This window comes from Notolabrus celidotus, chromosome 4, assembly GCF_009762535.1.
Source record: "Notolabrus celidotus isolate fNotCel1 chromosome 4, fNotCel1.pri, whole genome shotgun sequence".
In the NCBI taxonomy this organism is placed as follows: Eukaryota; Metazoa; Chordata; class Actinopteri; order Labriformes; family Labridae; genus Notolabrus; species Notolabrus celidotus.
In genome coordinates, this window is record NC_048275.1 from 9,540,529 (window position 1) to 9,566,876 (window position 26,348).

At 37.6% G+C, this 26,348-nt stretch overlaps 3 protein-coding genes across 5 annotated transcripts; 1 reads left to right on the plus strand and 2 right to left on the minus strand.

Annotated features, from left to right (window-relative positions):
• Positions 1-3,787: 3,787 nt before the first annotated feature.
• Positions 3,788-5,591, plus strand: LOC117811767 (glutathione S-transferase-like). 2 transcript variants are annotated; one of them, XM_034682232.1, is made up of 7 exons: positions 3,788-3,899; positions 3,993-4,113; positions 4,244-4,295; positions 4,550-4,682; positions 4,781-4,916; positions 5,027-5,152; positions 5,259-5,591. In XM_034682232.1, exons 2-7 carry the CDS (start codon positions 4,027-4,029, stop codon positions 5,394-5,396), a joined length of 672 nt encoding a protein of 223 aa, XP_034538123.1. In that variant the 5' UTR covers positions 3,788-3,899; positions 3,993-4,026; the 3' UTR covers positions 5,397-5,591. The 2 variants fall into 2 exon arrangements, with proteins under 2 accessions (XP_034538123.1, XP_034538124.1); XM_034682233.1 differs by having other exon boundaries at positions 3,794-3,904; positions 5,259-5,396.
• A 68-nt stretch (positions 5,592-5,659) lies between these two features.
• zgc:163080 (uncharacterized protein LOC799515 homolog) lies at positions 5,660-8,490 on the minus strand. Of its 2 annotated transcripts, none has more exons than XM_034682235.1 (5): positions 8,247-8,490; positions 6,638-6,737; positions 6,432-6,533; positions 6,244-6,331; positions 5,660-6,124 (listed from the first exon to the last, which is right to left on the minus strand). In XM_034682235.1, the coding sequence occupies exons 2-5, from the start codon at positions 6,711-6,713 to the stop codon at positions 6,082-6,084; spliced, it is 309 nt and encodes a 102-aa protein (XP_034538126.1). In that variant the 5' UTR covers positions 6,714-6,737; positions 8,247-8,490; the 3' UTR covers positions 5,660-6,081. The 2 variants fall into 2 exon arrangements, with proteins under 2 accessions (XP_034538126.1, XP_034538125.1); XM_034682234.1 differs by having other exon boundaries at positions 6,638-6,720; positions 8,247-8,487.
• Positions 8,491-9,615: 1,125 nt separating this feature from the next.
• Positions 9,616-25,193, minus strand: agpat5 (1-acylglycerol-3-phosphate O-acyltransferase 5 (lysophosphatidic acid acyltransferase, epsilon)). Its single transcript, XM_034681651.1, has 8 exons — positions 24,326-25,193; positions 21,715-21,784; positions 21,505-21,620; positions 21,312-21,401; positions 20,104-20,194; positions 19,022-19,183; positions 13,721-13,844; positions 9,616-11,684 (listed from the first exon to the last, which is right to left on the minus strand). Exons 1-8 carry the CDS (start codon positions 24,542-24,544, stop codon positions 11,465-11,467), a joined length of 1,092 nt encoding a protein of 363 aa, XP_034537542.1. The 5' UTR covers positions 24,545-25,193; the 3' UTR covers positions 9,616-11,464.
• Between the last annotated feature and the right edge of the window lie 1,155 nt (positions 25,194-26,348).

Consider the following 26,348-nt stretch of genomic DNA (forward strand, 5'->3'; position numbering starts at 1 on the left):
AGGGTGGGAGGGGTCTGCAATGATCTTTTTTGCTCTGTTGGTGTAGCGTGCAGTGGCGAGTTCATCCAGAGGGGGCAGGGGGGGGCATCCAGTGATCTTTTCTGTGGACCTAATGACTCTCTGCAGAGCCTTCTTGTCTGCAGCGGTGCAGCCTGCATACCACACAGTGATACAGTATGTTATGACACTCTCTATGGTTGCCCTGTAAAATGCCACCAGCAGCTTGCTCTCCACATTGTTCTTCCTCAGCAGTCTAAGGAAGTAAAACCTCTGCTGTGCCCTTTTTATGGTTGTTGAGCTGTTGGGTGACCAGGAGAGGTCTTCAGATACATGAATGATTGACTGTTGTGTGACACTGACTCATTGATTTTAAGTCAAATGTCTTTATTTATGCTGTCCCACATCAGGGTGGAGAGGCACTGTGATGATTGATTTTTTAAATATTAGAATAAAACAAATTTTATGTCGTCTTCTAAACGAGCTCAACTGCATTGTTAACCTCAAAACTACATGAAGTTAGATATTCACATTAATGCAGCCACATAATGTCTATAAAGGTAATGGAGATTTCCTCATGCCATAAGGTCTAACTTCCAAATGAAATGCTGCATACATGATGCAGTTTATCATCTTTCCATGAAAATTGTGCTTCCCTTCAATGTAATAAAAAAACAGTCCCTGCCTGAATATACTTCATGCAATTGATTCCCCTCCATGGGAACTTGTTCAAAAGGAGTCAGCTCCATCTGAAAGTGCATCAGCAGGTCACTGGGCAGGAAAAATGAATTCACACTGCACACTGTTTATGACTACATGATACCACAAAATATTTGAAGCCTATACATCAAATGTGTGCTCTTTTCCCTTGTTGTGTTGTATCTGATCGACACATGGCAGACTAATCAGAAAATGCATGTGGCAAAGAAACAGGCCAGAGTCCAGAGTAGATTAGACATTTTCAATCCTATCAACCACTTTATTTTTTTTATTTTACAACGTATACATAATTGCTGCACACAGGTCACAAGGTAGTCGAGCCCTTCACTTCCCTATTGTGGTCTTATCCCAGGTTGTGTTGCATGTAGGTTAAGGTTGACATTTTTTCTATATGTCATGATGACAAAGCTAGTTTGCACATTAATCCCATATGATGTAAAAACCTTTTTAATTCAACATAACTACTTCATTGAAATCTTGAGGAAACAACTAGAAATGATCATGGCAGAAGGGAATGAAACATGTGTGGATGCATGTTTTTTTTTAGGCTTCTGTAAATTACAAGGCTGTTCATATCTGTGTGTCTCTTTTTTTATGCTATATCAATAGCTCTTTCGTTTAATATACAATATGATTATATAGATCTATATATATGGACATTTTATATGGACATTTGCTTCAAACCTACAGTACAAAAAGCCTGGTTTAAGGCTTCTGTGTCCACCTCATGCAGTATAGTAGAAATGAAGTTTAATTTAGTTTTTATTCACACACATCATCACAAATGTACATTATATATATATTCAGTAAACATTTTCACAATGGTTGGATGTGTGGAAAGGGGTGTACCCAAGGAAGCTATATAAAGCTTTTTTTAGCTTAATCTTTTTGGAACAAACTGCATGCTGACCTCAGGTCCATCACAACTGTCTCGAATTAAAAAAAAAAGACTGAAAACACATACGAAGAATATAATGACTGATGTGACTGGATGCATGTGCAGCAACAATTGCTGTTTGTTTGATTGCTGGGTCTGATGTTTGTTGGGTGTATCTATTGTTTTTCTGTTTTTATTTATTCTATTTGGAAAAATGTTTTCATGTTTTTATTTCTCCATGTAAAGCACATTGAACTTGTGTGTAATGAAATTAACTTTATAAATAAAATTGCTATTGCTATTGCTATTTTAATAAGGGGCCCAATTTCCCACAAATAAAGTGGGAACAGACAAGATACAACAACAACACACTAACAGACAACAAACACAACAGAAAATCCCAATATTGTTGTTACATACATAAATTAGTGGGTGCATTGATATGATCAGTAAATTAATCATCAGTCAGAGATGGGGAAAATCAGGTTTATTATCCGACTAACAAAAAATTATTACCCTTGTTTTTTTCTTGAGGTCACATTATAAGATGCATTCAAGTCTAAATGATTTATGATCCTGATGAAGTGGAAATCTCCGCCACCCCCCTCCCATACACACTGGATTTGTGATGTACTATTTTATCTTAAATTAGAAAAGATACAATTCTGTCTCTTAAGTAGGTCCAATAAGTTTGTTAAGGTCTGGGGCCCCTGATATTCCACATTAGAGCAAGGTGAAATGAATGTGGAATGTAGGTAGTGTGGTAGGATGTGGCAGCATGGGCTCTTTATTTATTTTTAAAGAATTTGGTTTAACTTAACTTATGATGTTTTTCTTTTTTGTTTTAATTTGGACATTTTGAATGTTTGTATGTCTGTATATTTTTGTATATATATTTCTGTTTGCGTATATGTATTTTTATCAAAATTGTATCATTATTATTTTTTCACCTTTATTTATTTTTTTATTTTTTTCCTTATATTTTATGTTAAAGCTGGAATCACAAATGTGGTCATTGTTATTTGTAATGTTGTCTGTTCTACATCAACAAATATTATAATATAATAATAATCTAATCATATGTACATTGTTGATGCCACTAAACAAAAGCCGCTCATATATGTATCTGTCATTATTGTAAAATCCTGTGAATGCTAATAAAAAAAAAGAATGAAAAAAAAATGTCTAAATGATTTATGTGTAGCCTGATTTAATATTCACAAGTCATTTTTTTTTTTAAATCATGTCTTATGTAAACTGATTTCCAACCCATAGCTTTGTTTGTGTGATCAAACTTAATGAAAGTAAGGCAGTAAATTAATCATACATTGTCAGAAGTTGCAATTTTAGTTTTTTCTTGAAGATGGAGATGGAATGTGACATGTTTAACCCAGAGTTCTCTTTTTCTCTTACAAAACAGTGTATCTGAAAGGGTTTTAATTTAGTGGATAAAATATATTAATAAAATATATAAAATAACAATAATATAAATAATAAATAGATATAATAATATATGTGTAAATGAATAAGGGACAAACAAATCATGATAATAATAAAAAAAAAAAAAAAATCATGTCATATTCCAATTCGAAAAGGAAGGCAGACTGCCACGTGCAGCGCCGCATTTGGATGTGTCTGACGCTTGGAGCTTAACTTCCCTACGACTCCTACAAATGGGCCTTGAGCTTGTTTGGAGGTTCTAGCAGGGGAGCGCAGCTACTGGTATACCGATGGTTGGTCGTCCGGGGGACGTCGTCCTCATCGACCGAGCGCGGAGCTTCGGGAGGGACACACATGGAACGGTGAGGGAGGAAGGGGACACCCGCCTAGCCAGCCAGATCAGCCGAATCAACCCTAGCGATCAATGGGGTGACAGATGTCGCAGCCAGATCGCCCTCACATCCAAGAAGAGACAGAGAGGCGTGGTTTATTTATAGCTTCGGCTGTGACTACTCATTTCTATCACGGTGTTGAATATTGAAATCCTCGCTATGGACTCTATACACTTGGTGTGACTCATTCACAAACATAAAGTAGAAGTCAAATTGAAATAAAAGCAGAAATTAGCCGCATGAACACAGTATCCTCATATTTCCCATGATGCTTAGCGGCCAAAATGTAACCAAGCTGTGTTTCTATTGGCCGACACAGACCAATCACACTTTACAGAAACCCCCCCCCCCCCCCCCCCCCCCCTCCTCAGCCTTTTTTTTTCTCTCCTCTCAAACATTATATAACGACTTCAACTCCAGTTTATCTTCCTACTCCACCTTAATTTTCACACGGAAGACGACTCTCTCTGCACGTGAGGTCCAAAGACAAGTGCACTTATTTTTTTAATTAAAGTACATGCATTTGCATTACTTTAACTCGTGTTATGTCATCTGTGTCTTTGCAGCTTTTCAGATTTACTTTGACGACAAGTTGCAAACATGTCTGGAAAAGTTGTGCTTCACTACTTCAATGGGAGAGGAAAAATGGAGTCAATCCGCTGGCTCCTGACAGTTGCAGAGGTTGATGTAAGTTAAAGAGGATGTTGGATTAAAAATGTTTGAAATCTGTTCTTTTTTTTTGGTGTGTGGGTGTGTGTGTGGGACATTTAACCCTTTGAATGTTTCTTAAACCTCTTTTTAAATCTCAATTTCACAGTATGATGAGATGCTTCTGACAAAACGTGAGCAGTATCTAGAACTCTTGAGTGGTAAGTTTGGTTTAAATTGTTTTTAAAAGCTGAAATCTTAAAGTGGATTCTTTGTCCGGTGTCCAAGTTGCATACATTTTCAGTTTGGTCATTAACTTCCACCTATATGTGACGCAACCAGGGAAAAGATCAAACGTTGGAGAGTGAATGCCTCACAATACTTTTGACCTGTGCACAGAGTTACAGTTTACAATGTACCATGTCCTACCAGGGAGTGTCCATCTTTCTGAATGACTTGCATATTGTGTTTCCAGATGGGTCTCTCATGTTTCAGCAAGTTCCCATGGTGGAAATTGATGGCATGAAGCTTATCCAGACAAAGGCCATCCTGAATTACATTGCAGAAAAATACAATCTTCATGGAAAAGATATAAAAGACCGCGTCAAGTATGGAGTTTTTCTTTTCTAGACATCATAATGACAGAGGAATCATTGTGTGATTTTATTAGGTGGATCTGTAAGTTCATTGTACTGGTTCCCCTCAGGGTCAACATGTACTCAGAGGGACTGACTGATCTGATGGAAATGATCATGGTGTTGCCCTTCATCCCAGATCCCAAACCCAAACTGGAAAACATTGAAACTAAATCAAAAGAGCGCTACCTTCCTGTGTTTGAAAAGGTACCACTATTCTTCTCTGTCCATATGGCACAAATAATGTTTGTCAAAGATGACACTAAGGAGATCCCATGATTAAGACAACTGAATAAGATTGTCTGTGTACTCCTCAGGCATTGGCTGATACTGTTTACCTGGTGGGAGGTAAGCTCAGCATGGCAGATGTGCTGCTTCTTGAATGCACCCTGATGTTGGAGGAGAAGTTTACTGGGATCCTGGCTGATTTCCCCAACGTCAAGGTAAATGTGTTCCCATCAAATCAAAGTGTATTGTTATAGTTGAACACAGCAGGTTACAACAACACAAATGCATTCCTGAACAACTTGTTTCTACACCTCCCTCCAGTCGTTCCAGGGCAGGATGATGCGGATTCCCGCCATCGACAGGTTCATTAAACCAGGCAGCAAGAGGAAGCCGCAGCCAGATGAACACTACACAAAGACCGTTATGGAGGTGTTTGATGTAAAAAAACTGTCCTTTTAAAAGACCTGGAACATCCCTCTCACAGGCGACATGAAGCTATAATTAGCAATCATAGCCTGTTCTACTCATGCATCTGTATACTGAGATGAATAATGCATCATTCTAATTAGTATGAAAATAATCAGAATATGTTAAGCTCCATTGGCTGAATTGGTGTCCCATTTCTAATAAATAAATTGTCTATTTTTGAAGAAATTTTAAGGAACCACTGTGTTGCTCTGTCACTTTAACACCACATCCACTACACAGAAAGGAAAACCATGTTTAGATTCATGTTTGTTTAATTTGCTTCCATTTAAAAAAAAGCTCAGATTACATCCTTTAGTAAAGTCAAATGTAAAAGATACACTGTCTCTTGTAAATAGTCGAGAACAAAATATTATAGCTTTGAAACCCTGGTATTAGTGTACACAAACATTCTGCAAAGACAAACAAAAGCATCACATACATGTGCTTTGCTGCAAACTCGTGATAATACATTATGAAAATTAAACTTGTGCGTTTTCATACTGCTTTGTTATACACATTAGTGGCATTTGCAATGACTTTTGTCACATGGTCATTAAGTTTCAGCACATAAGCAGAATTTGTTTGGTATCCAAACTGGGAATGATGTTTCCTTTAAAACAAGGCTTGTTCATGGAGGGACAGAAAGCTCTCCATCCTGTCGGTGTTGTTTGTAGGATCACGCAATGAGGAGGAGTAACAGCCGGAACACCATCAGCAGACTGTGAGACAGAGACAGCAAATCAGAAATCAGGATGAAAGCAATGTTTTATCACATCATTTCACAATCCTTGATATGCTCAGAGAAATCTACTGCATGTTGAGCAAGTTCGACTCTGACCTCAGCCCCGCCATGATGCCAGCAGGCATTACTTTGCCAGATTTCTTGTATCTCATTCCCATTACGAGAGATAAGACTCCTGCTGCCACTGGGAGAGGAGTCAAAAGATAAAAATAATTTACATGATACTAGCTGGATCCTGAATCTCTGTCAAATGCACCTGTTTAAGTGGGAGGAGCAATACTCACATAATGAAATCTTGATGTCCTTTGAGTCATTAGAGATGTTGTACGCACCATAAGCAGAAAACCCACCGAAAACTAAACCAGCCATCAGGGACATCACACTACCTGCAATCAAACACATGACATCATTATAGTCAATAATCTGTGTTTATTATATCTACAATGTGAGGCAGCTGATTGCTGAAGATCATTAAGTGTGAGCTTTCAACCTTTTCTCTTGTAGCCCATAAATCCTCCAAGGGCGATGGCTGCAGCATAGCCGAACCCGATCCAGTCCACTGCCATCTCAAAGCTGGGAACAGAAAAACACTGTAATAATAATAATAATAATAATAATAATAATAATAATAATAATAAAAATAATAATAATAATAATAAAGGAGTCTTTGGTATTCACATTGGGCTTTAACTTTAATGACAAAGAACATAAAATGCAGTTAAAATAAATTTGTTTCACAAATTCTTGTATATTAGGAGGACTTATAGATGCATTTAACACGCACATTTTGCAACAGAAGTGATTGGAATACAAATAAAGAGATAAATTCATTATTTTCATTAATTTTATTTAAAACAAATCAATCAGTCAATCAGACTTTATTTATAAAGTGCTGTACATAAAAACAACCTAAAATAGAATAAATTAAGAAAAAGATCCCACCTCCAGCCTCATCTTCAAACCCAACCCACAATCCTAAGGTTAAGAACACAATATATGCAACAATAGTAATAAAAACAATACAAATAAAAAAAATAAAAAAGAAGTTGCTGAATGAACTGAGGAAACGCTCTCATGATATCTTAATGAGGAAACACTGTAGGTAAAATAAGATGTTAAAACTCAACACAGGAAATTTAAATCACCAAAATAAAATACATTTCTAAGATAAATAAAACACTATAATAGTAAACCATATGAAAAAAATAAGATGCTATACTTAAAATAAATAAAATAGAATAAATATGACTAAAATTTGAAATAGATAATAAATAAATGTGTAAATTAATTAATTAATTAATTAATTAATTAATTAATACATACATAAATAAATAAATGAGTAAATTAATGAATAAATAAATAAATACAAACATAAATAATTACAAAAATAAATGAGTAAATGAGTAAATTAATTAATCAATAAATAAATGAGTAAATAAATATATAAATAAATGAGTAAATGAGAAAATAAATAAATAAATGAGTAAATGAATAAATGACTAAATAAATAAATAAATAAAACTTTTATAAGAGCAAGACTAAAAATGTAGGTCTTGAGTTTGCTTTTTAAAATGTAATGACAATGAAACTGACAGCATTAAAATAAACTTAGTTAAGCTTGCTGTGTCTCTAATAACTATTTACAAAATAAAAGACAATGAATGATAACATCAGTAACTGGGTTGTCATGCTGCATTCAAGAGTACAAACTGCAGTGCCATAACTCAAATAAAGGGATACGTTTTAAATTGTTTGATGAGTGAATTCAGGGGTAAAGTGAGGGCATGATGTCTGTTCATGTTGGCTTTATTTAGGATTAATGGTAATGAAATGTTAACACCGGGTAATTCATACATTACTACTTGTACGCAGCACTTTGTCTCGTGTCGTTTGTGAATGTCCAAACATACAGCTGACAGATCTCTAGATGTCGCTGTGTGCACGTTAGATGAAAAACAACGCAGCGACCACGCAGAGAAACACACTTGGTGGCGATATGTTCATTGACTTTTGAAAAAGTGGGGAAAAGTAACTCTATGATGATATGGTATAGTCCCAGTCGCAAATTAAACACAGAAGAATCTCTAAACATATGTTACCTTTTCAGCTCCGTGGCGTCTGCCGTAGAAAACGACACTACTGTTTGGCTCGTTGTAGTGCTGGTAACAAGCAGTCCGGGCTGCTTACAATAACTTGCAGTGGAGACGAGTTGCAAAAACCGGGTCACCTCTTTATTTCAGGACACTGTCAGAACATACATTCGTCTCAACTTCTCCTACTCTCTCTAGCTCTTCTTCTACTGTTTCTTTCCTACCCGTCTACTCCACTACCCATAATCCATCACACTCTCAGGCGCATGCTCAGTCCGGCAACACATACATGTATATTATAATTTGAAGTTATTTGTATTTTATTTTATTTTTAACCAGGAGAAAACCACATTGAGATTAAAAATCTCTTTTTCAGCGTGTCCTGGCCAAAATCAGTAGCAGCACATTCCAGAAAAGTTACAGGCAAACAACAAATAATTCTAAAACATTACAACATATCATGGGATTCAGAACAAAAGTCATCAGTCAAAGCATCTACAAACTGAAGCATCTTCCTCAAGAGCCTTCTGCTTTAAAAAACATTTAAAGAGAAGCTCACTCCAACCCAGGCTCTCCTGCAACAGGTTCCAGGCTGCAGGAGAAGCATATCTAAAACTCTTTTAACCCATTTCAAGACGCACTCTGGGGACTGAAAGCAAAGGCAAGTTTTGTGACTAGGTCACAGAGCGGAGACTCTGAATCATAATATGCATCATTTATCCATTCCTCTATTTAAACATATTTTTTAACTCAACTTACCTCTTGACTCAAATAGCTTTGTCATAATGGTCACGTCATTTTGTTTCTTGGCTGTTTTTTGGATGCTTGCATCTCACTGTGTATGTATTTTTATGGATCTTTTTTGTGCTTTTGTGCCAAATTATTGTTCTTATGAATACTATATACTATATGTGAACTATACGTTATGTACTATACGTTGTTTTCTAAAGTTATTAAAATGGTTTGCAGAGAAAATTGGTTGTAGTCTGTTGTTTCTCCTGTACTGAATACAGACGTGGTGCGACAAGGTGCAGAAACAGAGCAGTGTGGTAAAGGGCTTGAAGGTCAGTATTGACAGAACAGTTAAGATCTGTCTAAGCCCGTGCTTACTGTATAATTCATTTTTAATTGCTTCTAAGGATTCAGTGTTACCTCAAAGAAAAATATGCAAATTACTTCCATTTGTGGTGGGATGAGTTAAATACAGCTTATTTGGAATACATTTTTGATTCTAAATACTTTGTATGTCTCTACAGTCCTGTAAAAAAATGTTTGTCCCAGTGGTGTGTGGATCAATTTGTTTTCTGCGTTCCAGTCTTAAAGTTTCCATTTTTTTGATGTTGATGATGGAGAAACAGAAAGGAAACTTGACTCATCGCAAAGAAAAAAAACTTTATTTTACTCTGATCTCCATTTTCAAAACTTACACACATTAAAGGTTTCATCATTTTATTATAGTCCTCAAAAAGTGTAAATAAATGCATTCTTAGAGCAAAATAAGCCACTATGAACTGTAGACAACGTGACCACATGCTGCAGAGAGTAGCAGCTCCAGCAGAGAGTCTCTGCGCAGTCACTTGTTGGAAAAGAGCTACTGTGACCCTCTGACAGGGCTGAGGACCAACTCCTCCAAAGAGAAGGCACACATTTCCAAAATCCATTGGCATTTAAATACTGTCTACAGAGTTTCCTGATGAGTTACAGTCTGATCTGGTCAGGATACAAATGACTATAAAATGGCTGACGAGGGTCATTTAAGAACAAGGAAGGATTATTCAAGTGAGGTACTGGAGGATCATGGACCAACCATGAACCATCAGCATGAGGAGAACATATCAAAGACTAAACTTAGAGGAAGACGAGACGACAAATATGTAAAGTGACTTGTGGAAAATGCAATGGTTCATACAGTAAACAACAACAATAACGTACGTACAGTGCATTACACATTACAGTGATAATTATAATACAAATGGCTTTGAGTGCACAGGAACCTGTGACAAACTGTTAACATGGCTTCATCAGCTTTTTTTTGCTTGGTAGATACTTTCATGTGAGCTGAAACATACGTAACAACTGCATTTCAAAGTTATGGACCTCGGATAAAACATAAAAACAAAATCACTCTAACATATTTAGACAAAACAAACAATAAACAAAGACAAGTTTCTCTGCTGGCATTAAAAGAAGTATTGCTCAACTCAAAACACTGGTAGAACATTGCTGTAAAGATGTACGGTTTTGGCAACGATTGACATTTGAGGTTAAAGAAATATTTTACATTGGTAGAACGTTTTTTTTTTGAACACACATCCTCAATATGAGCAAACAATTAGGATGGTAAGACTAGAATGTTGAAGTGAAATTGGAAAATATGGGATGTTGTAAATTAAAAGAAACATTTAGGGACATACATAGATACATGTTTTTACGGCTACATTCATTATCAGTACAAAACAAAGTCATTATGAGTTTTTATGGTAAACAATGCAGCTGGTGACATGTTGAGGAGTCTCTGAAGAAGACGGTATGTTTTTTCTGTTTGTTCTACGAATGTAAAAAACTTCACGTTAAATGAGCAAAGTGCATCACCGTCCTGACACGGGGACTTGGCATAAATAAGAGAGCATTAAAACCAATGTCAAAGAGTCAGTGCACTTCACACTTAATGATCTCCTACACCGTGTCAGTAACACAGCAGCTGATTGTGATCATTAAAGTTGTTTTGAAAGTACTCTACACTCTGTTTTTAAATGTATGTCGTACACGAGCTTTAAAGGTGGCCAATGTTTGATGGAAGAGTGAGCATGCAAGAGACCTAATTTGGCTAAATCTAATAAAGGGGGAAGTATTTACGATAAATAGAATAAGTATATATTTTTTAAATCTATTCCATAGTAGAGATCATCTTGGTTACTTTAGCTTTATCTAAAACTTTTTTGACAGATCTTTAATTTTCCTCATCATTTCAGGCTGCGAATCCAAAGAATGCGAGGGAACACATAGCACAAAAAGCTCAATATCTCTCCCCATCTCGGTTTCAGCTTTTCCGCTCACGTCACCGGTGAGCCAGACATGTTGGCTAAATCTCCGAGCCTCTTATCAGACGCTGCAGCTCTGCATTAGAAACACACCTCGTGTCGTTGTGATGCAGGAAAAAACATGGCGGCGCCTCCTCTCTCATGTCTGTTGTGCTATCATTGTGGCAGCCCCCCCTGCTCTGTTCGTTAAGGAAAAACATTCACCCACAGCCAGCCCAGCAGCGTCCCGTACACCCAGGTCCTCAGGTACAGTTTCCTGCCGCTCTCCGTCAGCAGTAATGGCAGTGTCAGCCCCCCCAGGATCATCACTGATGGGAGGGTTTTAGAGAGGTGCAGAGAAGAAATTTTCCCTTCTCCTGGGAACTTGCATAATTTGTCCTCCGTCTCGTAGAAGTCGGTCAGCAGCCTGTAAAGAAGACGGATTACTCTCTTAGGGATTCAGCCGGCCTCAGAAATGCACAAGGGCCACAAAAGGGAATCGACATATTGGAGGAACGTGTCCGACCAAAGTTCATATCAGGATTTTTACGACAACTGCAGCAGAAAGTCTGAACGCAACCACATCAGAGCTGTTTGTTTGTCTGCTGGTGCAGTTTAGAATTAGCTCAATATCTCATCACTTTCTACAACAATGTATTTGAGACGATAGCTTTTAATTCAAAAGTCTTCTTTAAAAGGTGCAGTTGGTAGGAATGGGGTTAAAAATGATTCTTTTTTTCTACTAGATTTGGAAAAAAAAGTCATAATACCCATCGGTACTCATCAGTAATTGTAGTAATTTGAGATAATGGCCAAATCTCTGTTTTCCAAAGCCTTTGAATCAAACAATGTTATTATTCCCCTCGCTCCCGTCATCACGGACCAATCAGAGCTACTCTCCCACCTTTTGTCCTGATTGGTTGAGAGGCAGCCCCTACTACATCGTCCTGATTGGCTGGGAAGCCAGCACTACTTCCTCATAGAACGGGGTGTGATGTGACCCATATAAAACTTAACAATGATTATCATTATCTGTAAACTGGTTTAATAATTCATCGGTTAAGAAAATGATTGACTGGTGACTGAATACCATAGGTAGTTAACATTTTGAGCATTAACTCATTCAGTTTTATAGACTACTCGTCTCATCACTATCACCTCTCTCTCTTACTCCCCTCTAGCTGTCTTTCCAGACCCAACTTGGTCCAGGCATGATGGCTGTCTAACATGAGTCTGGTTCTGCCTGAGGTTTCTGCCTGTTAAAAAGGAAGTTTTTCCTCGCCACTGTAACTAGCTAAATACTGCGATGTGCGATGCTCATGATGGATTAAGGTGGGGTCAGACTGAGTCTTACCCTGTCTTGAAGTTGGGTCTCTGTTCATAATTTGACATAGAGTGGTCTAGACCTCCTATGTTTGTAAAAGCTTCCTGAGACAACGTTTGTTGTGATTTGGTGCTATACAAATAAAGATTGATTGATTGAGTTTTAGCCAACAAAACAATGAAACAAATGTAAAAATCCAAAAAGGCGATTTTTTCCCTGCAAAAATTACATTTAATCAAAAAAAGACAGTCATCAACAGTGTTCAAGATTTAGCCAATAAATCTTTGTCTCATTTGTTACCAATATTTAGTAGACTAGTATCTTTTAAATGACCTCCATGATTGTTTGTGTTTATTGTTAATCAAGTGAAAAAAGAAAGAATCCGACTTCCTGATTTGGGGGCGCACGCTACTGGATATCTGCCGATATCTGACATTTCCAAACTCCTGTTATACCCGATCTATACACACCCTTTTTTCAGTGTACAGAAAACAAAGTCTCTCCTGTATAATCCTGTCACTCTCATTGTGACAGTCTATTTGCTTTTGAATTAACAAGAGAAACATTCGATTCTCACATGAATGATAGATGCATTCAGTGGTGTGTCCGACACTTTAAAATCCTTCCATACAGATGTCATGTTGAGGCTCGTTATTGGTGTGCATAAGCTGTAACTGCATGAACATAATTAAAGCATAACCTAACTGGTGATACATATCAGAGTCTTTAATTTCTCCCGATATCGATGATACATCTTTTAAGCTATTATTTGCCAGTATGGATATGATGGTGATAAAATCGTGCGTCCTTGCCTGGATTCGACTCCTACATGAATCAGATATTTATCTTTAAACAAGACTTTCATATTTCCCCCAGCTATGTGCTCCGCTCTGTTATGACTCCACAGATCAGAACCCTTTGTCTCCAGCAGAGGAAAGTACACTAAACTTTATGTTTATAATAATCGAGACAACTTTCATTTCCATTTTTTTTTTATGAGTCACAAAGAAGCTCAGATAATATCTAGGCTCAACTGATGTCGTGAGAAAACAAAGCATTTACAAATCTCACTTAAGTTTACATGCTGGTTGAATAACATGCAATTCCAACATGATTGATTGTTCCGCCCACACACTTACCGGTCCTTGATTTCAAAACGCTCGTGCAGCCACCTGCGGAAGAACAGTGGCTCTGTAGGAATTTCCTTTATGTCCACGCGGTCGAAGTGTATGTGGACACGGGGACATTCTCTGCACAGGAATTCTGTCAAACACAGAAAATAAACAGACTAAACAAAAACAGGAAAGCCCTTTCAGCGAGACGGCACGTAGAGTAAGCACTTAAAATCAACACCAGGCGACACTGAGAGTCGATGACGCTGTGATGCCAGGTCCCTTTGATTCAAATAGTTAAGATGAAAATCTGTAATGGCTTGTTGGTCAACCTGCTGAACAACTAGGACTCAGCCTGACAGATAAGTAGATCTACTATATATATTATGTCAAAGAGAGGAAAGTCATCAGTCAGTTGAGACTAATTTAAAATTAGAAATCCGGCTAATTACTCAGAGGTTCAATGAATGATTATTTATTCATGTGAGATATAAGAGATCAGCTTTGGCAGATAAATGCTCCTGAAATAAGTCAGAAGATGTTTTCAGTGTCAAGCCTTGAAAACCAAGAAAACCAAAGAGCCTGAGAAGGTCAAACATAAAAATGTAACCAAGTGTGAACGCTCAAGGCTACACGTGTATCCCCAGAGACCTCCAAGTTCCTGTTTCCACAACACGCTATATTATCAGGAAACCTGGCACTGTTGCCAGAAGAGGAAACCTGATCGAAGTCAACAGTGAAAGATTGCTTCGCTGGTGGAGAGAGCGTTTCAATCAGCTGCTGCAGAGACTTAAATTGACCTTCAAAGACAATCTGTGACAGTTCAATAAACATCGACTGTGTGGGTGGATGGGGGGGCATGAAAACACACATGAAGAGGCCAGAGTCAATCTTAGAAGAAAGACTGCCTTCCTTCCTCATACATGGAGGAGAGTGCCAAACAGGTGCTTGGCACTGAGGAATAATAACACTGTTAAGCATTCATAAATAAGAGCTTAACCCACTAAAAGGCGGATGATCTTTCTCTGCAGGTCATGAGTGTTGATGAAGGAAATCAACTCTTTGCTCAGTAGCTGAAAACAAAACCTGGATAATAAACTCCAGTGAAGCTGAAAATAAGAGCGAGGCGAACATAAATACATCAAGTCGTCTGCAAACAAAGAGACTGAACAGCTCCTGAGAGCAGCAGGGGGATGATTCATTAACATATGAGGTAGATAATGGTGGAGGATTTCTTATTATAATGTTCATTTGACTGAATTTAAAACGACTAGGTTGTCGATGCTTTTGTTGATCTTTAGCTCCAAAATAGAAATGATTAAAGATGAAGATATATTACTAAGAATTTTGTATCTATTTAAGTATTTCACCTTCTCAATTCTCATGATTCATCTGAGGAAAGAAGGCTAGAAAATATTACACTCTACTACAAGCTCTAAAGAAAACAAAGGTGGTATTGATTGGCTTTACAAAACCTACAGGAGTTTTATTCTGAACAGCTCTGGACTCCTGTTTACTGGTGTATGGAGAGATACTAAACCAAACATAGAGGGATGTCATGCACAACGTTTTTGCACACAATTACTACATTTACTGTGGAAGTCTGGTGTATAGTAAGTAGGAAATATAATCTGGAGAGAGGTTAAAGTCCTAATTCATAATAATAATTGAAACCAGGGACCCCAGACTACACATTCAGACAATGGGCAAATAGTGTACAACAATGTGTGCAATAATGGAAGGATGCAAAGCTTTAAAAGTTAAAAACAGAATTTGACTTGGAGCACTCAAGGTGTGTTCAGGTACCTTTTTGTCAGAGATTTTTTATTTAAAAAATACATAAAACCTGATTTCTCAAAGCAAAGGAACTAACTGTGACATTCAAAATAATGCAAGTAGATTTACATCAGAAATGTTTGCACACTGTTTATGTTTATATGTGTATGTTTGAGCAAGAGTGCATGTGTATGTACCAATATAAATGTGTGCGTTAAGATGGTTTGTATTGTTCTGAAAATAATAAAGTTAAAGGGAAAAAACAATCAAGTGAACAGTAATCTAAATAATAGGGATTGGAAATTCAAGCAAAAGTACTGTTTGATAGTCACTGGGAACTATTGATTTAATTTTCGAATAAGATTTGAAATATCTTTGCTGAGATGTTGGAGGAATGGAGTGTCTTTGTTGTAGAGGAAAATGTTGAGATAGTAGAAAACTTTTTGTACAATTAGTAAAATCAATTTGAGTCCACATTTTTTTCCAGTCACAACATTCTCCAGATCCCCTTTTAGAAAAGGAGCCTCAGACCCAAAGATACAAACTGGTTTCAGTTCTCAGAGAGTGAATTCTGAAGAAGTTATTCACACAGGGAACTGAATCATCTCCCTCAGGTATGAAGATCATGAGTGTGTGTTTGAATTATATAAAGTTTTTTAAAGCATTGGGATTCACACTTAGAGAATTACTGATCATTTCAGTCAAGAAAGAGAAGTTCAAGGAAACCCTTTAAATTTTATTTAATTTAATTTTGTGTTAACTAACCCCAACAAATTCTGAATGGAAAAATGTAAACATGCCGCAGACTTCTAAATCTACAAGCTTGTCTAAATTTGGTTTGGGGTTGTAGACTTACAACCCCCTGTAGTTTGATGTTTGTACTACAGTCTGTAAATAGTAGACAACACATTTGATGCAAAAGTCAGTGTACCTTTCTTTAAGTTATGTATTATTATTATTTTGATTTATTTATTCCATTAATGTTATTATTTTGATTTACTCACTTGTCTATTTGTAATTTTATTCTTTTGATTGATTTGTCAGATCGGTTTCTTTGTTGTCGTTGTTGATTGTCCTGGGTGGATAATGCGTTTTGTCAGTTTTTGTTTTGTGATGTTGTAAAAATTTGGAAAATAATAAACTTTGGTCATTCAAGAAAAAGAAAATAAATCAACTTTTGATCTCTTTCAGCTGCGAGGCCATTTGTTGAGAAGTAATAGGAGCAGTCGGAGCACTGCGACTTGAAATGTGGCATCAACTTATTATTTTAACCTAGATTATGTTTTTTAAAGGTGTATTACACAAGTACCTGGTGTGCGTGTGTTTGTCAGGTATTGTAGGTCACTGAAACATGTTCAATAACTAAGTAAGAGTATTATCTAACTTTCCTGTTTCCTGTTATGACTTTATAATTAAGAGTGGAATACCTTCTTCGATATAAAGTCTATTTTCACTCTCTTCCTAAAACCCTTACCTCAGTGTTTGTTTTATCAACTTATGTTGAAATGATTTCAGTAGTCCACACTGATAAGAAACATGTCTTCAGATATAAAAACAGAAAGACCGTCAATAACGAAAACAAAGAGAGTTCGTAGCTCGAGTCACTTCCACCTCCTCTTGGAATCACTAAAGTCACCTTCTCCACATGAGAGCAGGAAGTGCGTGATGAGAGGAAAGCTTTTCTATTCTCTCTGTTCTGTTTTCTAGAAACACATCGATGTTTATTCCCGACTGAAACGGGATGTTTTCTCACATTCAAACTGTGTTTGTGGAACAACAGGGGACTCGGAGAATAATCAAAAACTCCAAAACACAGAGTCATACTGTTGACAGGAAGACACGGCTGTTAATAGGTAATGTTTGCTACCAGATTAAGCGGTGAGGGGGAGCACACAATGCTGCAGGATTGATAATGACGCCTGTGTGTCTATGCGTACCCTGATTAACAGAGTAGAGGCAGACTGCAGCTGCTGCGTGCTGAGAGTCTGTCTCACATCTGATGAAAAATTATATTGGATTACTTTACATGCGTGTGTCCGTTCATCCTTTTTATGCACATTTTCAATGCTGATTCTGCCAGCAGCAAAAAAATCGAATCACAATATGCAAATTATCTGGAAGGTCTCGTGAGTTAGTCAACAAATAGAGGACATTAAAAGTGAAGGGGCACTATGCCATGAGTTAAATCAATGATTGTATTAATGTATGCGAGGAGAGATTTAAAGCTGCAGCTTTAAACACAGTATACATTTTATTATGACTTTTGTTTTTTTTTATTTTTTATTTAAATATTTTATCTTTTTGTCCTTTTCTTTATTTTCATTATCACTATTTTGTTGCAATTTTATTTGTCTATTAATATTCTTATTCTTATTATTATTATATATTTTTCTGTTTGTTGACTGAAGCAGATACACAATTGTTTTCTGTTTTGTGCGTTTATGAATATCTGTAAATGTATGTTGCAAAAAAAAAATGAAAAAAGCAATAAATTGTAAATCATAAAAAAAAAAAAAAAAAGCTGCAGCTTTAGTGCAGATGGCAGAAAAGGAGCCTCATATTCAGAGGCCATAATCCTTGATGCAGTAGACTAGTCGCAGGCTTGACCCCCCTCAGTGTCACCCCCCCTCTCTCTCCTGTCTCTCTCAGCTGTCCTGGTTAATAAAGGCAGACAGTCCCAAAAAGTCTGTAACACATAAGAGCTGCAGATTTCATCCACCCGGCTGATTTGATCACAGTCAGATGAAAACTGTACTCTGCATGTATTTACACTTAACACTAACATCTGTGTTTGTTTGTGCATATTTTAATAACGCTTCTGTGAATAGGGCTTTTGGCAGTGACTGTTACCACAACATGTTTCCCTCTAATTACTGACTGCATGTTTGCATAAGTCAAAACAGGAACAGAGTGTGACCAGGCGGAACAGATCACTATGGAGGTGACTGGTGAGACGAAGTGTTTGCAAACTTCAAACAATTCCTTCATTATTCCTGCACCATGTGGGCTGATTTTCTTCAAACATACAAATATCTACAAAAGTTGCATGAGTCAGTATGAGAGCAATTTATCTTTTCAGATATTCATGTGTTGCTTGTATCAGTTTCTGTATCAAGGGATAGCAGACATGGTGGATGAGCTCAATACTTTCAATAATTTAAGCTGAAGTCTTTCAGTCTGAAGGCTAGACATTGGAGCCTGAAGACTGCAAACAACATCATTATATATTTCCAATTTAGAAAGAGCGATTTCTGTTTGACTTTTAGAAAGAAAAACAAGATCTGTTCAACTTTTAACACGCCACCTTGGAACAATAGATTATTTCATTTTGAAAATAAATATATTTTTGAAACAAGTTTTCTTTTTTCAATAGTCTGCCTTCAATCTAATTTTTAAAAACAACTGTGAGAAAATGTTCTCTTGAACAACTCATTGTGAATCGTATCACATCCTCAGTTTGTGGCATGGTGACACAGACGACAGTGTGAAACCAGGTTAGATAAATAAAGCTCCTTAAAGCCGTCTCAGTCTTCTCCTTTAAATAATGTTTACCTGGCATTGATGGAGCAGGTGTTCTCCGACCAGAGGCGTCCAGTGTCCCCTCGTAGGCCACCGTGACGTCATACACTGCGTCCAGGTGGTCCTTCATGGAATCCAAGGCTATGTGAGAGGCCCTCATTCTGGGTGTAAGTGTGTGCTTTAAAGCAGCAAGCCCTGTGGAAAAGAGATTAAATTATGACTTTAAATACAACAGGAATACAACAATATCATTCTAAGGTTATACTCAAGTGTATATCTTATTTATTTCACATCATCTCTCTCATCTTCCTCATTTCCTGTAAACTCTGCTTTCTAAATCACAACCATATATATATAAAAATATATATATGTTTTTAACAGTGAAGGTTTAAAATACAGCAGTTCTAGAGAAATGTTTGTGTTAGGTTCAACTACAGCAACTACTCTGTGAATGTGGCACCGCAGTCTGCTCACTAATACCTCACTAATAGCAGATAATGTCATGTGCACATGTCGGCTATCCAGAGCGATTTATTTGGATTAATGGGGGAAGGTGATATTCAGAGCTGCGGTCCAGAGATAGGCTTAATCTCTGCAGGATGGAGGCCGTTTGTGACACAACCTCAACACCAAGCTGCACAGAGGCTTTCTAAAAATCATGTTGATGTAAAATAATGATTTTTAAGTTTAATAAAAATGTTACAATTAGTTAATTTAACTTCTTAATACTGCAAAAATATTAAAACATCCAGATATCCTCTTCAAACTTGTTATTTCAGTAATATTAGCCAGTCATTATATATTTTTGTTTTAATTGATCAACAGTGAGTCCATTTAATTCTGAACACTTTGATTCTTGCACAACAATAATCCAAATCTGATGTTAATTTTATTTTTTTTAATTCTAATATTCTTATATTAAACCAAAACACTCAACTTTGATATCATGACCAATCAAATCTGGATTCACGTGACGCTCATTGGGGAAATAGTAGCTTCAAAAGGTTACAACAGGTCACACAGCAACACTGAGTCAGCTGTTTTCCAGACTGAGTGGGCCGTGCTGAGTTAGTAGGCGGTAGCAGAGCAGAAAACGGCTGCCATGGTGCCAGTACCTTCTTTCGTAGCAAAAGCCTGACTGTCAGCGATAACATTCTTCAGCTCTGGATTATAGCGGGTTCCTTCAGGGAAGATAACAAGGTACATCTGTGGGAAGAAGAACACAGAAGATCAAAGAGTATTCACAGTTTGTTCATCTCATCTCCGCTAAATTGCCACTTGTAACATTTGCAGGATCTGTTGAACTGGAAACACGGACATCAACGATGTGATGAACTTAAGTGGATCACATGGTACAAAGTTTTTCAAGCCTTGTTCTTTTGAATCAGTTTGAATGAGAGCAGAAGTGAAACTGAGATTTTGGAGATGTGGACTGAGCCTCATGTCTGAACCTTTTACTGTTCCTCTTTCACACATTGAACTGTGTTGTTATAAGAGATGAAGAGTTTAAAAAAAAAGGTGTGATAAGAAACGGTTATGAATGTTCTGCAAAATATAGAGCACACAAAAGTTTTTTGAACAGATAAGAACTTTCCCTCATGTCGAAATCATGAAATATATTAGCAGCAGTTGTGTTGTGTTCATGGCTAAGCTCTTGAATTACTGGCAGAGTTTTATCGTACCAATCTCTTTGAGAGGTGTTAATTATAAACTGCAGTCTAATTGAGTTCACTGCTTTTTTCACAGAACCCACAAATGTTACATCCTCAGTTTAATTTGAAGAATCTTTGTCATCGAGAGAAGTTATCACATCTTTACTCAAAGTTTGGGCACTGAGGACCAAGACAGAGTTTCTGCTGAACACAAGCAAGCACACACAGACATATTAAAACAAACACAGACACAGCAACAACAAACACTTCAATCCAAAAAAAGTAACAGTGAGACTTTTGAAAGTCTACTGCAACTCAACTCTCCTGCACCAAATGTCTGATCTTTTCACTTTGCTGGAGTTAGAGTACAGCTGATCTATGAATACAAGCCATAAGAATCTATTCACTTTAACATACTTAATGGAAGCAGGACAAAAAGGTGTTTGTTTTTCTTTTTTAATTTCTGAAGAGTTGAAAACAAAAGGGAGAACTTGATGATAAGATTTGTCTCATCATCAAAATCCAGTGTCTTAGAAGTTCTTGCTCTCTGTTGTAAACCTTTGAAATCTGATCTGTTGTGTTTGATATGACAGCAGAAAGTATTTGCACCTTGTAGATCAGATGTGCATGTACTCAGAGGTTCATTTGAAATACTTATTTTGAACACTTACTGGTGTTCCAGATCTCGTCTGAGAGAAGAGCTTCTTCTTCATCGCGTTTTCACTGAACTTAGCGCTCCGTTTCACGTAAGCTCCTCCGTGCTGAAAGAAAAGACAACCTCATGAGAACAGTGGATCAATTCACGTCTTTACATTAGTTTTTTTTTTACAACATGGCACTGAAATACTCACAGAGTTGCATTACCTGAGAAAAATACCATCCGTAGAGCGGGAGCCACTTGAGTCCGTCTTTGAGGACATATCTGACGTGGCCAAGAGCTCTCTGCCGGATGGCCAGCATGTCTGCAATAATCCAGTCAGCTAAAAAAAGACCACTGGTTAATTTACTGTGAACTGTGCTTTAAAATACACTGACATTTCACCCAGTGTGAAGCAGGATGCACAAATGCGTTACCTGTACATTGGTGGTTAGACAGGTAGATCACGTTCTCTTTGGTCTTTGGTATATCTCCATAAATCACAATCTGCAGAGAAAAGAAGAAAAGTGTCCTGTTATCATGGATTACCATTTCAAAGTATTTTGCATCAGTTTGTTTTGTTTTGTTGAATATTTTAAAGCTCATGTGATCCACATAAGCTGCATTCTGGAACTCATTTAAATCAGAAACCTACCATGCTGCTGTGGTTTCACACATTAAAAATAACTGTATAGAAGCCATCAGTCTCATCCCTGATGCTCTTGTTTGCTTTTGTTGGTCATAAAGAGGCATCACTGATCATTTCAGTCTTTCTCAAAGCAAGTCTTCACAGGAGCTTTAAGTTCCTCACAGGAGCTTTAAGTTCCTCACAGGAGCTTTAAGTTCCTCACGGGAGCTTTAAGTTCCTCACAGGAGCTTTAAGATCCTCACTGGAGCTTTATGTGCCTCACTGGAGCTTTAAGTTCCTCACAGGAGCTTTATGTGCCTCATAGGAGCTTTATGTTCCTCACTGGAGCTTTATGTTCCTCACTGGAGCTTTATGTGCCTCACAGGAGCTTTATGTTCCTCACAGGAGCTTTATGTTCCTCACAGGAGCTTTAAGTTCCTCACAGGAGCTTTATGTGCCTCACAGGAGCTTTAAGTTCCTCACAGGAGCTTTAAGTTCCTCACTGGAACTTTATGTGCCTCACAGGAGCTTTAAGTTCCTCACAGGAGCTTTATGTGCCTCACAGGAGCTTTAAGTTCCTCACAGGAGCTTTATGTGCCTCACAGGAGCTTTAAGTTCCTCACAGGAGCTTTAAGTTCCTCACTGGAACTTTATGTGCCTCACAGGAGCTTTAAGTTCCTCACAGGAGCTTTATGTGCCTCACAGGAGCTTTAAGTTCCTCACAGGAGCTTTATGTTCCTCACAGGAGCTTTAAGTTCCTCACAGGAGCTTTATGTTCCTCACAGGAGCTTAAGGGTTCCTCAGGGATTCTATTCCATTTTAAATTGACTTTTCAATTCATACGAAAGCTGAACCAAAATAAACTGCAGCTCTTCAATAAACCCAAGAGGATTTATTGCAAAGATCTCTTCTATTCTGTTTATGTGGCCTCCATTGCAGGCACTTCATACACAAATCATATAGTATCAGAGACGCCGCTTTACCAGCTATGACTGTTGCTGATCTGCTCACTGGAACGTACAAAACAAACAACGGTGAAAGGAGCGTCAATAGAGGGGGGAGAATGCAGATTTACTTGGTTTCTATCTGGTTCATCCACTTCTGTAACTGCCTCTGTGTCCAGCTTCAGTTATTTGTTTTACAAGTTTAGACAAACGTAGAAACTTTAACATTGCAGATCTTTGTTTTTCCATAATTAGAGTTTATGTTTGTGGGTAAAAGCACCAACTCATATGAAACACAATTTCTTAAACCCACTCCATGATGTACGGGTGAAGCATAGGACTACGGTGACAGACTCATTCCCCCAAGATGCACCACAGAACCCCAAAGGAAGTCACTCCTGCCTGTGGTCATCAAATTTCATTACTCTACACTCTTTTAAAACACTTACTCTATCCAGTGGACTTATTTCACTGCTAGTAGCTTTAAATCTCTTACTATGTATGATGTAATTCAACACTAAATGTAAACTAGAGAATTTGTGCTGTAGAGGACTTTTTTTCTTCTTCATTAATCTAACTGCACAGTCATTTTGATGAATACTATCCTCTTCTGTTTATTTAAATAATGTAACTTAACTCTTAATCATAATAATTATTTCATGTATAAGAAATCCAATAACCTACATATATTTATTTTATTTTATTCTATTTGATTAGCATATTTCATATTTGGTGCATATTGCTGTACTTCTTAGGTTGTACTTAAGGCTTAGTTTCTAATCCTCCTCTATATGGTCTTGCACATTGTGTTGTTTTTATGTTATGCACACATTACTTGCACACTTCACATAATGCATGTGTCTTTATACTTATATTTTGTATAAGAGCAACTGTAAAGCCTGCATTTCAGTCTAGATTACTGTCATTTTCCAACAAGGTATTTTTGTATGGTGATTTTAGTGTGCAGTGGTTTTATTTGAGTTACAACACACCTTAAAAATGAAAAATGATTACTTTGTTTACAAATAAATATAATAAAAAAAATATATATTGCAACTGTCCATATCTGAGAATTGAAATAAAATAATAGTTATTTAAATTTTGAGTTCAATCCAGTTGTCTTGAATATCGTTAGAGAATTGGGATTTGAATTGAATCGTGGGTTGAGTGTATGTTACATCCCTAAATCTAACTCTTAATCATAATACTTTTTGCATGTATATTAAATCAAATAACCTTTAAATCACTATGATTATCATATTTCATAGTTGGTGTATATTAGAGTATTTCTTAGTTTGTACTTCAGGCTTAGTTTCTAATCCTCCTCTATTTAGTCTTGCATATTGTGTTGTTTTTATGTTATGCACACTTCACATAGTGCATGTGTCTTTATGCTTATATATTTTGTGTAAAAACAGCCTGAATTTGAGTCTAGTTTACTGTCATTGTACAACAGTTCAGTGCAGGATCACTCACCTCTACTCCTGTGTAGTTCTCAAAGAAGAACAGGACCATGCTCTGGTAGATGCAGTACAGTCGGTCGTCTAGTTTGTGGTACACTCGGTCTGGTAGGACAGTCGACATTAAACGCCATGCTCCCCATGACAGCAGATAAGCCGGAGCAGTTCCCAGCATAATCGTGGCTGGAAACCAGTAGCGCAATGAGTAAGTGTGCACCACCAGGGAGAGCAGCATGATCCCAGCTCTGGTTCCACTAAAGTAAAGAAAATCCCTGAAGTAGACAGCAGAACCACACACTGCACCCTCTATCTATGCAACTCCACACCTGGCCTACTTTCTGCACACCTGGCCCGAGAAGTCAGCATAAAGAAAGAAAGTGACAAACTGCAGCAGAGGTAGTGAGGGGAGCTAGCTGGCTCAAGCTAATTTTAACCTTGTGTGCAAAACGCAGTTAGCAGAGTCGGCTCGAGCTCGAACGTCCTCACATAATGCACGACAACAAACTCAAAGAAATGCAGTTATCTTAATGATGTTAACATTTCACAACAACAAAGCAGAACAACACCTGAACTCGAACTCAGAACATTTACTGTGCAAGTGAATGTTCAGAGTTAGCCGAATATTTAACTCGTTTCACCGCAGAGAAAGTTTTAACAATCGTTACATTTAACATTAACTCTCTCTTCTACTCTGAGGACGATTATAAAGTTTGACCCAAACGTCAGCTCATCGGTTAAAAGTTAAAATACAATCATTCCCGTCCTGAATTCTTCATCTTTATCCGGCTAGCTGTTCGTAAACTAGCTCCTTGCAGCAAATGTCACACACGCCTCCCTACGTCACGGCACACTCTAACATCGACGGCGCTGATTGGTCGTGTGACGTAGCAGCGGGTAGCCAATAGGAGAGAGCCCATAATGATCCAAATTTAAAGGACCATGACACTGTTTTCAGAAATACTTCATTGTCCAGGGGGAAGTTCAGTTGTTACAGAATACTCTTATACACAGTATGAAAAAGTCAAAATATTAATAGAAAGAAGGAATAAAATAAGATATAAATACGAATGAAATAAGATAAATTGGATTCATAATGAGTATATACAGAAACGCAGATAGTTACGGTTCCTTATGTACAAAAGCACTGGGGATGAAGGTATTGTATACAGCAGGGGTTCTCAAACTTTTTGGAGCCAGGGACCCCTTACATGTGAGAAAATAGTCCAAGGACCCCCTCATAATTCCAACACAGATTAAGTACATTAGTGATGTGTCATGATCAAAAGCTGCGGCTCTGAGCTCTGGTTCTGGTCCTGTTTGCTTGAATTGGTTCTGTTTGCTTGAGTTTGGTTTGGGTTCTGGTTCTGTTTGCTGGTTCTGTTTGCTTAAGTTACGTTCAGTCCTGGTTCTGTTCTGGTCGATTCTGGTTGGGTTCTGGTAGGGTTCTGGTAGGGTTCTGGTAAGGTTTGGTTCCGGTTCTGGTTCGGTTCTGGTTCTGGTTCGGTTCTGGTTGGATTCTGGTAGGGTTCTGGTAGGGTTCTGGTTGAGTTTGGTTCCGGTTCTGGTTCGGGTCTGGTTCTGGTTGGGTTCTGGTTGGGTTCTGATAGGGTTCTGGTTGAGTTTGGTTCCGGTTCTGGTTCGGTTCTGGTTCGGTTCTGTCGGTTCTGGTTCGGTTCTGGTTCGGTTCTGGTTCGGTTCTGGTTCGGTTCTGTCGGTTCTGGTTCGGTTCTGGTTCGGTTCTGGTTCGGTTCTGACTCGGATCTGTCGGTTCTGGTTCGGTTCTGGTTCGGTTCTGGATCGGTTCTGGTTCGGGTCTGTTTGCTTGAATTGGTTCTGGTTCAGTTTGCTTGAGTTTGGTTCTGGTTCTGGTTCTGTTTGCTTGACTTGGTTCTGTTTGCTTTAGTTTGGTTCTATCCTGGTTCAATTCTGGTTGGGTTCTGGTTGGGATCTGGTTGGGTTCTGGTTGAGTTTGGTTCCGGTTCTGGTTTGGTTCTGGTTTGGTTCTGGTTTGGTTCTGGTTTGGTTCTGGTTTGGTTCTG